Source organism: Chiloscyllium punctatum, chromosome 40 (assembly GCF_047496795.1).
Source record: "Chiloscyllium punctatum isolate Juve2018m chromosome 40, sChiPun1.3, whole genome shotgun sequence".
NCBI lineage: Eukaryota > Metazoa > Chordata > Chondrichthyes > Orectolobiformes > Hemiscylliidae > Chiloscyllium > Chiloscyllium punctatum.
Window position 1 is genome coordinate 26461929 of NC_092778.1, and position 11201 is coordinate 26473129.

Sequence of the window (11201 nt, forward strand, 5' to 3'; positions counted from 1 at the left end):
ACACTGCTATGTGCATTTTCCATTCCAAGCTACTGCTTCTTCACTGTCGCTGGGTCTTGATCCTGGAATTCTTTCTAAGAGCATGTGAACTGCAGTGAAGCTGACATAGTCACAGCACGGAAACCAGGAATCCGAAATTAAACTAGTCCCACTTGCCTGTGTTTGGCTCTTATCCATCCAAACATTTCTTATTCATGTACTTATCTAAATGTCTTTCAAATGTTGTAACTCGCATCTAGCACTTTTTCTAGAAGACCAATGTGAGATGAAATGGCAGAGCCTTTAGGAGTATTGACATGCAGAGGGATCTGGCTGTGCACGTCTACAGATTAATGAAGGTGGGAGCACAGGTAGATAAGGTAGTTAAAAAGGCCTATGACATGCTCACCTTCATTGCAAGGTGAATTGAATATAAGGATAGGCAAGTTATGCTGCAGCTGTCGTTGAATCCCTATAGTGTGGAAACAGGCTATTTGGCCCAACAAGTCCACACTGGCTCTCTGAAGGATATCTCACTCAGACACATTCCACTATTGTATTACTACACATTTCCCATGAATAATGCACCTAACCTACACATGCCTGAGCACTATGGGCAATTTAACATGGCCAATTCACCTAACCTGACTTCATTTGACTGTGGGAGGAAACCAGAGCATCAGGAGGAGACGCATGCAGACATGGGGAGAATGTCTGTCTACGTGGAGTTTGCACAGTCACCCGAGGCTGGAATCTGGTCCCTGGTGCTGAGGCAGCAACCCTTCAGCCATACTTGGAATATTGCATACTGGTTTGGTCACTGCACTACCAGAAGGATGTGGATACTTTGGAGAAGGTACAAAAAAGGTTTATCAGGATATTGCCTGGTATGGTGAATTTTAGCCATCAAGAAAGTAAGGATAGACAGAGTTTGTTTTCACAGAATGCAGGTGTTTGGTTGAGGTTTGACTTGATAGAAGTTTATAAGATTGCGAACGGCATGGATAGAGTGGAATGTATGAAGCATTTTCCCAGGGTGGAAAGGTCAATTATGAGGTCTCACAGGTGTTTGGGGCAGGAGGGGTGTGGAGGAGGAGGAGGAGGAATTTTTAAGAGACATGCAAGACAAGTTTTTTTTTCCTCTGAGGGTGGTGAGTACCTGGAATGTGTTTCCAGAGGTGGTGGTGGAAACAGACACAATAGCTGCATTGAAGAAGCACCTGAGTGAACACATGAATAGGAAGGGAATAGAGGGCTATGGATCCTGTAAGTGAAGGGAGTTTTAGTATGAAAGGCAAAATATGTTGGCACAGACCTGGAGGGCTGAAGGGCAAATTCCTATGCTGTGTTGCCCATTGCTCATTCCACACACGAGCCACTTTTTGTAAAGAAGTTGCCCCTCGTCATTTTTTTTGTAAATCTTTCTCCTATCACCTTAAAGATATGCCCCCTCATCTGGAAATTCCCATCCTAAGGAAAAGACACCTGCCATTCGCCTTATCTCTACCCCTCGTGTCTTTGTGAACCTCTAAGGTTATCTCTCGACATCGTATGTTTTAGTGAAAAATGTCCCAGCCTATCCAGCCTGTCGTTATAACTCAAAACTTCTATTCCTGGTAACACCCTGATAGGTCTCTTCTGAGCCCTCTCCAGCACAGTAACAAGGCAACTAGAACTAGGTGCATTATTTAAGAAGAGGCCTCACAAAGTAGTGTACAGTCTCAACATAATGTCCTAATTGCATGCTCCAAGATCTGAGCAATGAAGGCAAGCATGCAAAATACCTTCTTAATCATCCTATTTCTGTTATGCAAACTTCAAAGAATTATGAACCTGAACCCCTAGGTGTCTCTGTTCTACAACATTATCCAAGGCCCTACTTTTAATTGTATAAGCCTTGCCTTTGTATCGCATTTTGGTAAAACAATCAGTGACAACTGTTCGTCGCATTTTCACTCTTATTGGTTGTGAAATATATATGCTGAAAATGTGTCGCTGGAAAAGCGCAGCAAGAATCGATGTTTCGGGCATAAGCCCTTCTTCGGGCTGAAGAAGGGCTCATGCCCGAAACGTCGATTCTCCTGTTCCTTGGATGCTGCCTGACCTGCTGCGCTTTTCCAGCAACACATTTTCAGCTCTGATCTCCAGCATCTGCAGTCCTCACTTTCTCCTGTGAAATATATATATACCAAGTTTTTATTTTTGCACCATTCTTGAGATACTAGGAGTGTTGTTTCTTTTATTGTCATGTCTTAATACGTTTCATAGTCATAGTTTGTTTCATCATTTCCATTACATTCCGAAGCTTAGATATTGTCCAGCAAAAGTTCATTGCTTTGTAAAGTTGCTTGATTAAATGATCCAAATCAATGCAGTGCTGACTCTTACCTTGTATTGATTCATACAGTATTTGTTCAGCAGTGTACACTATCTTGTCCCAGATCACTTTTGCTCATAGTTTTAAACCCTGATCAAGTAGCTTCTCAGGTTTTCCTCCTGTAATTGCTACACTTCAGATGCTGATTTGTCTATTCTATATGTTGCATCTATCTCTGTGGTCCTCTCACTGCCACAGCCAATGTGATCCTTAAGACAGCTGAAACTACTATCATCTGGAAGGCCAAGGGCAGAAGATATAGGGAGACATCACCACCTGCATCTTCCCCTCAAAGCTACCTAAGACCCTGATTTGGAAAAAATATGACCATTACTTCAATGTTGCTGGGTCAGAATTCTGGAACTCCTTCCTAATGGCATTATGTACTGAGAGCAAAAGACAGGAATGGTTTAAAAAGGCAACTCAGCAGCACCACCAGCAAGTATAACTCAGGTTGGGTAGTAAATGCTGTCACAGTCAGTGACATTCAGACAGCATGGATGCATTTTAAAAAAAAAATGTATAATTAATGCATCTGCTTTGTAACTGACTGGTACTTTGGTTTCTAGGGAGGAGGAAGATCGGGATGTTGCTGCCGCTGTTCGTGCGTCTATAGCAGCACAAAGACAAGAGGAAAAGAAGCAAGCAGCTTTGAAAAAAGAAACCGATGATAGTAAAAATAACCAGAGTGAAAGGGAGATGGATGAAACTTGTAATGTGAAAAATGTGGTTCGGACATCCAATGAAATATCAGGTTTGTATTAGCTTTGCTCCTATTTCCTATTGGGCACAGGCAAGAGAAGTTTAAGATATGTATGTGTTTCTGTTTTTGAATAAGCAGTACCATATAGAGCTGTTACAACTGCTGTTGGGTGATGTTAACTGGGGTTGAAATATTATTGACTTAGATATTTCCAGGAACTTGCCAATAATGACCAGTCCAGGGCTCGTGAATTCTATGACTAGCATGCCTGCCAATGTATCATTCTCTGCTGCTCCCCCACCCCCCCCCCAAAAAAATGAGTCCATCCACATAGGCAAGGTACAAGTCAGAATGGTCATGCAAATTTCCAACTGCACTCAGCAACCCTGATACTGTCTGGGACATAGCAGTCCACTTGATTAGCACCCCATCTGTCACCTTCCTCATCAATTTCCTCCTTGACCTGTGCAGTGGCAAAAGCATTACCAAGTGTGTTTCAAGCTCCTTCAGCGTTAGCTTCCAAACCTTTCGTCCCTAACACTTAGAATGACAAGGCAAGCTGAGATGTGGCACAACATGGAATTTTCTCCTTTGGCCATACACTTAGAATTTTATCACCATTGTATCGCCGGGTACGAGGTAAATCTTGGCCAGCACTTGCTGCCTATCCGTAGGGTTAGATAGCAGTTGAGTCAGCTATATTGCGATGTGGCATGTAGTCACATCCAAGATAAAGGGAGGATGGCTATATCCTTCACTAAAGGATATTAGTTAATCAGGTGGGTTTTTCCCAACAATTGACAATTGTTCTGGCGTCATCATTGGACTCCGGTTTTAATTTAATTCAAATTTTACCATGTGTCATGAAGGAATTCAAACCCGTATTTCCAGAATATCTGCATTAATAGCCTAGCAATAATGTCACTAGGCCATTGCTGCTTCCCTGTAGTAATTCACAAAGGTAGTTCACTACCTTTTTCCCAGGCAGTTTAAGGATCGGCAGTAAATAATGAATTAGCCAATGGTGTTGAAATCCCATGAGCCCAAAACAACAAGATTTTTATGTTCTCATAAAGTGTTTGCCTTTAAGTTTGAAGTTGTGAAAGTTTCTGCAGTGGCTAAAAGGATGGCTAACTCACAGATCATGGACTAACTGTTTTGGTATGAGAAAGACACCAGTTTATTTAATTTGGACTTGTGGGATGACTTATTTGGAAGAATGTCATTAGTTGAATATGTTCTGACTTGGTTACTCAGTATCAGTGCTCCATAATAGGGGCACCTTTTCAATTTTGGACTTCTTCCTGAAGAGCAGGAAAAATTGCGTTTCTACATGCTGTCTACAAGGATTGCAATACTCCTGGAAGTCCCATTTTCTTACTTGCAAATTAACAAATACTGGCTCTGAAAGTAAAAACTGTAATTATGACAAGTAATAGCAACTTAACTGATGTATAGTATCTGAACTGGTTAGCAGATACAGGAAAATTGTTAAATCAATTTGCAAATTGAATGTAGTGTTAAAAGAGATGATATTGCGGATTTGTACCTTTTGGTTCTCCACTGGTGACTGGAGTAACACCTATTGGGCGTGGGGTTCTCCAGTTTGTTTTCATCTAATGTCAGTCTTGAAGTGGGAGCAAATAAAACAAACTGATGTTGGAGAATTGCATTAAACATCTTGGTTTTGAATTTAAAAATGGCAGAATTCCTTTGAGATCCATAAGCCTGTAAGATGTGGGAGCAGAAGTAGGCCATTGTGCTGATCTGATAATCCTCTGTAATTAAAAATCTATCTGATTGGTGAATTCAATGACCCAGCCTTGACAGTTCTCTGCAGTAAAGAATTCTACAGGTTCACTTCTGTTAATAAAAACCCTCTCAACTCCTAGTCTGCAGTTATGCCTTCTGGTCTTAGACTCTTCTGGAAGCAGGCAAATAGCCTCTCAGCATCCATCCTATCAAGCTCTATCTGTCATGTTTCAATAATGCCTACTCTCCTTCTTAACTTTAGTGAGTCCAAGCCCAAACTACTTAACCTCCTTTCATAAAATCCTACTAAACAAGGATTCAATGTAGTAAACCATCTGAGCTGCCCCCAATGTCAGTATTTCTTTCTGTAGATAGAGATCAAAATGTTTCACTATTCCAGATGTTATCTGACTAGTGCCTTGAATAATTCCAACAAGACCACCTACTTTATATTTCATTCCCTTGAAATAAAAGTCAGTGTTCCATTTGTCTTCCCAAAAAATACACATAACTATCTTTTTGTGATTATTGTGTGACGATTAATATTCCCTCGAAGCTGCACTGAGGTTGAGATTGCTGAGGTTGCCTTTCAATGTGCTGGTGCAGATTCTAGCATTGGCTTCTGGTTTTGGAAGTTGCTATTGCACGTGGATCTCAGACAATTAAAAAAAAATGCTTGTGGGTGATGCCCTTTTGTACTGCATGTTTCTGCAGTCTTTCCTTATTTCAATAATATTCAGCTCCTCTATTCTTCCTGTAGAAGTGCATAACCTCATTTTCTGATATTATATTCCATTTACCCAGTTTTTGTCCACTCACTTAACCTGTTCAGATTATTCTGCGTCACTGGGTAGCGTGCTGGAAATAAAGTCCTGCTGACCTCTCAGCCATGAGAAAAGTTAAATATCTTAAAAAGTGCACAACTTTCCCTAATTTAGCTGACTTTTACACCCATCTGAGATATTGTGGGCCATCAGAATCATTCTCTAACACAATCTGGATTCTCATGGCCTGGCATATCCCTCTCTACAATTACTGTCTATCCAGGGAATGAATCCTGCTACAAGAAAGTATGCAAGAGAGTACACCTGAGTGACATGCCAGCCTTGCGAAGCAGTTATGAACTGTTGGTTAAACTTTACCAATTAAAAATCGAATCCCTTTATACACAATAATGCTCCATTACCAACCCCCTCAAAAAAAGGTCTATCTTTCTCTCAGTTGTTGCCACATCTGAGTTTCTTGTCTCACTTTACAGGGTTTTTGAGATTTTTCTGATCCCTGTGCTGGTCAGAATCTGCTTCTCAATCTTCATTCTCTGGTGTCTTGCGGGTTTGCAGGAGGCACAAGGGAGCCAGTCATACTTATAGAAAGATCTCTGACTTAACAATTTTAAAAAACAGTTTAAACCATCTGCAGAATGAAAGGAAGTTTCTTCAGACTTGATGCAACTTTTACTGCAGAATACAGCAGGTTCTCCTGAGCTGAGACACCTGATGGCTTCTCTTTATCTTCACAGCTCCAGGCTGTTCACCTACCTGAGAATGCATCATATTGTTGGCAAGCCGAAGGCCATTGTTGTTATCCTTGGCATGTCATCATAAATGCTCCCTTGTGTACAGCCTGATCAGCTTTCTGTTTGTACACAACCCACCATCTTTAAATACAGCACTTCAAATACTACTTGAATATGCAGCTATGGAAACTGTGCTTGCAACAAATTCCAAGTTACTATTTGCAAACCATGTGGCAGTCTTTAGATTTTGAAGCCATTCTTTCTTCTTAATATTAGAAAATATTTTTCTAATTAAAAATATAGAAAAATCCCTCTGCATACTTTTATCCTCACTAATTGCTTTCTCACCTATTTTCTTCATCCACAAAATTGGCTTTGATACATAAACTTCCCTCAGCCAAATATTGGAAGTAAGTTTAGCCCCCGCTGTTTGGTACTGCACTCATTGCAGGTTGCTATCCTGAAAATGCCCACTTTATCCCAACTCTCTTCTATTAGTTAACCAGTCTTCTGTGCATTCTGATATATTCCCCTTAATGCCATGGGCTGTTGGGTTATGCAGGTTTATTAGATTAGATTCCCTACAGTGCAGAAACAGGCCCTTCAAGTCCACCCGACACTCGGGAGAATAACCCACGCAGACCCATTCCCCTACTCGTGCACCTATCACTACGGCCAGTTTAGCATGGCCAATTCACCTGACCTTTGGACTGTGGGAGGAAACCGGAGCACCCGGAGGAAACCCATGCAGACACTGGGAGAATGTACAAACTCTGTGCAGATGGTCGCCCGAGGCTGGAATCGAACCCGGGTCCCTGGCGCTGCAACGCAGCAGTGCTAACCACTGAGCCATCTTGACACCCCAATGTTTGTGTGATATCGTATTTGAACACTTTGACCCTGAATATTAACCTTTTTAATGTTTTTTTATTTGAAGAAACATAGAAAATGGGAGGCTTTTCAGCCTTTCAAGACTGCTCTGTTGTTCAATATGTTCATTAAACACTTCCTACTCTGTATCCATATCGTTTTATCTCTTCAGCCCTAAGATCTTGACCAACTCCTTGAAAGCATTGTGTTTTGACTTTAACTACTTTCTGTGGCTGTTTCCATAAACTTACCTCAATAAAGGTGGAGAAATGTCTCCTCCTCTCTGTTCTAAATGGTTTCCCCCATATTCTTAAACTGTGACCCACGTTTCTAGACTTCCTGATCACTGGGAACATCTGTCCTCTGTTCACTCTGTCTAGTCACGTGGATTTTATAGGTCTCTTCCCATCCATAAAGTGGATAATGTTACATTTGTCCACACTATACTGGACAGTGACTGACTTGACCAGAACGCTGACTTTGTGTAACATATACTATAACCATTAGAGCATAGCAATAGCCATTGTTGGATTTATTGCAAATATTGCTTCACTATCAAGGTGTGAGTAAACTGGATCTAATTTGCCTTAAGGTACCAAAGAGGCTATTAAAGGTTCTTCAAAACAAGAAAATCTCCAAACAGTGCCCACGACTGCTGTGTCTAACCCAAGGTACAGTATGATAGTTACATATTTTGCCAAATGATTTTTTTTTTGTTGCCAGTGGTATATAATTCAGGTGCTTTCTGCACAGATTCCAAAGTGGCTTTATTTTGGTTTAAGTTTATGAAACACCAAAATCCCGTAGATTAGCAACAATGAGACAACTTCTATTTTCAAATAAAAGTTGAAAAGGTGGCGCTCCAAACTAATTTTGTCAGCTATGTAATTCGAGTTTTTAAGTTGTTAATTTTATCTGTTGTTAACTTGACTGGACATTTTTGAGGGTGGTGAATCCATACACAGTTGATCTGTAATGAGTGGCAAATATTATTTTTGAACTTTTATGGATAGTGCTGACTATGCTATGCAGTTCTGCATTTCTATACTTTGGTTCCAGTATTTAAAATGAGACCAATTTTGTTAACAATAGAACTATTCAAAATTAAACTATTTTGAATAAATAACAAAGTGAACAGAAAGTAGGTGCAGGACAGTTGGCTTATTGATTGCTTTTAAGCAGGATCATGGCTGGTCTTGTGTCTCAATGCCACACTCCTAATCTTTTCTCTTGTCCCTGATGCCTTCAGCCTCTTCCAGATATCTTTTTATTTTCTTTGAATATGTTATTTGGAGAGTGAGACCCTAATGATGTTATCACTGGACTATTAGTCTAAAGACCCAGGTAGTTTCCTGAAGAGCCGAGTTCAAATTTCACTGAGATAAATAGTGGAATTTGAATTCAATAAAATTCTGGAATTAAAAGTCTAATAATGACTGCAAATCCATTGGCAATTATTGGAAAAATGCATCTGGTTTACTAATGTCCATTTAGGGAAAGAAACTGCCATCTTTTTTATTATTAGATTCGATTACCGCAGTTTGGAAACAGGCCCTTCGGCCCAACAAGTCCACACCGACCCTCCGAAGAGTAACCCACCCAGACTCATTTCCCTCTGGCTAACGCACCTAACACTATTGGCAATTTAGCATGGCCAATTCACCTGACCTGCACATCTTTGAATTGTGGGAGGAAATTGGAGCACCTGGAGGAAACCCACGCAGGCACTGGGAGAATGTGCATTCTCCATACAGACAGTCTACCAAGGCCAGAATTGAACCTGGGACCCTGGCGCTGTGAGGCTCCAATGCTAACCACTGTGCCACCCCCAGCAACCCCCTGGTGTTGCTGGCTGGCCAGCATTCATAGCTCATCCCTATTTGCCCTTGAGAAGGTGGTGAGCTGCCTTCTTGAATCACTGTAGTTCACTTGCTGTGAGTTGACCCACAATGCTGATAGGGAGGGAATTCCAGGATTTTGACCCAATGACTGTGAAGGAGTGGCATTATGTTTCCAAGTCAGTATGGGGAGTGGCTTGGAGGGGAGCTTGCAGGTGGTTGTGTTCCCGAGTACCTGCTACCCTTGTCCTTCTAGAAGGAAGTGGTTGTGGGTCTGGCAGATACTTTCTAAGGTTCCTTGGTGAATTACTGCAGTGCATAGAACATAGAACAGTACAGCACAGAACAGGCCCTTCAGCCCACGATGTTGTGCTGACCATTGATCCTCATGTGAGGTAAACCTAATGTATGAACTTTCAAATTTCTGTGACCATATGCATGTCCAACAGTCTCTTAAATATCCCCAATGACCTCGCTTCCACAACTGCTGCTGGCAACGCATTCCATGCTCTCTCAACTCTGTGTAAAGAACCTCTCTCTGACATCCCCTCTATACTTTCCGCCAAACAGCTTAAAACTATGATCCCTCGTGTTAACAATTTCTGCCCTGGAAAAAGTTTCTGGCTATCTTGTAGGTGGTACACATTGATGCTACTGAGTGCTGGTGGTGGAGGGATTGAATGTTTGTAGATGTGGTGCCAATCAAGCGTGTTGTTTTGTTCTGGATAGTATCGAGCTGCTTGTGTTGTTGGAGCTGCACCCATCCAGGCAAGTGGGAAGTATTCTATCATACTCCAGACTTTTGTCTTGTAGATGGTGGATAGACTTTGGTGTGTCAGGAGATGAATTACTCACCGCAGTATCCCTAGTCCCTGACTTGCTCTTGTAGCCACCTAGTTTATGTGGTGTGTCCAACTGAGTTTCTGGTTAACGATAACAAAGGATGTTGTCAGTGGGGTAATTCAGTGCTGGTAATACCGTTGAATGTCAATGAGTGTTGTCTAGAGTGTCTGTTATAGGTGATGGTCATTGTCTGGCATTTGCATGGTGCAAATGTTACTTGGTACTTGTTGACCCAAGCCTGGATATTGTCCAGATCTTGTTACGTTTGAGTGTGGATTGCTTCAGTATCTGAGGAGTCATGAATGGTGCTGGACGCTTCACAATCATTTGTGAACATCCCCAGTACTGACCTTGGGTGGTAGATGCCTGGAACATGTTGCCAGCAGAGGTAGTAGAGGCAGGCATGGTAGGTTCATTTTAAGATGCATCGGTTCAGATGCATGAGTAGGTGGGGAGCAGAGGATACAGATGCTTAGGAATTGGGCGATAGGTTTAGCCAGTGATTTGGATCAGCTCAGGTTTGGACAGCCGAAGGGCCTGTTCCTGGGCTGTAAATTTTCTTTCTTCTTTGCTCTTGTGATAAAGGGATGGTCGTTGATAAAGCAGCTGAAAATTGTTGGGCCTAGGACACCTCCCTGAGGGTCTCCTGCTGAGATGACTAACGCTCCACAACCACAAACATCTTCCTTTGTATCAGCTATGACTGTAACCAGATAGTGTTTTCCCTTGATACCAGTTTTGGCAGAGCTCCTTGATGCCATACTTGGTCAAATGCGGCCTAGATGTCAAAGGTTTTCACACTCACCTCATCTCTAGAATTCAGTTGTTTTGTCCATGTTTGAACCAAGGCTGTAATGAGAGGAGGAGCTGAGTGATCCTGGCAAAACTCAAACTGGGCATCACTGAGCAGGTACTGCTTGCTCGCAGGTCTGGGTCTGGTTTACATGTGACTGCAGACCTATAACAATTTGGTTGACTCTTAACCACCCTATGAGTAATTAGCTCACAACATCCTAATTCCATTAGTGAATTTTTAAAAAAATCAGTGATTTGGCCTCCATAGCCCTCAGTGATAAGACAATTACACAGGTTCAGCAATGAGTGAATTTCTCATATCTATCTGAAAAAACTGCAGTGTATCCTGATATTATACTTGCGTTGAACCCTCAACAAAATGTTATAATTTTCTTTACTGTATGGGTGTCACTGGTAAGGTTAGCCTTTTTTTGCCGGTCCCTGAATGTCGTTGGACTGAGTGGTGTGGATGTCAGAGGGCCATTAAGAATCTGTCATTGTTGAGGGTTTGGAGTCACATTTAGTTGA

At 41.7% G+C, this 11201-nt stretch overlaps 1 protein-coding gene across 4 annotated transcripts in view; it reads left to right on the top strand.

Annotated features, from left to right (window-relative positions):
• znf598 (zinc finger protein 598) overlaps positions 1-11201 on the top strand; it is a 67381-nt gene that overhangs the window by 22163 nt on the left and 34017 nt on the right. For all 4 annotated transcript variants that reach the window (XR_011954926.1, XR_011954927.1, XM_072559504.1 and 1 more), the window contains exons 7-8: positions 2926-3110; positions 7790-7868. Coding sequence is in view for 2 of the 4 variants with exons in the window: in XM_072559504.1 (XP_072415605.1) it covers positions 2926-3110; positions 7790-7868 (264 nt within the window). In the remaining 2 variants the exon portion in view is untranslated. The remainder of the gene's footprint in view (positions 1-2925; positions 3111-7789; positions 7869-11201) is intronic.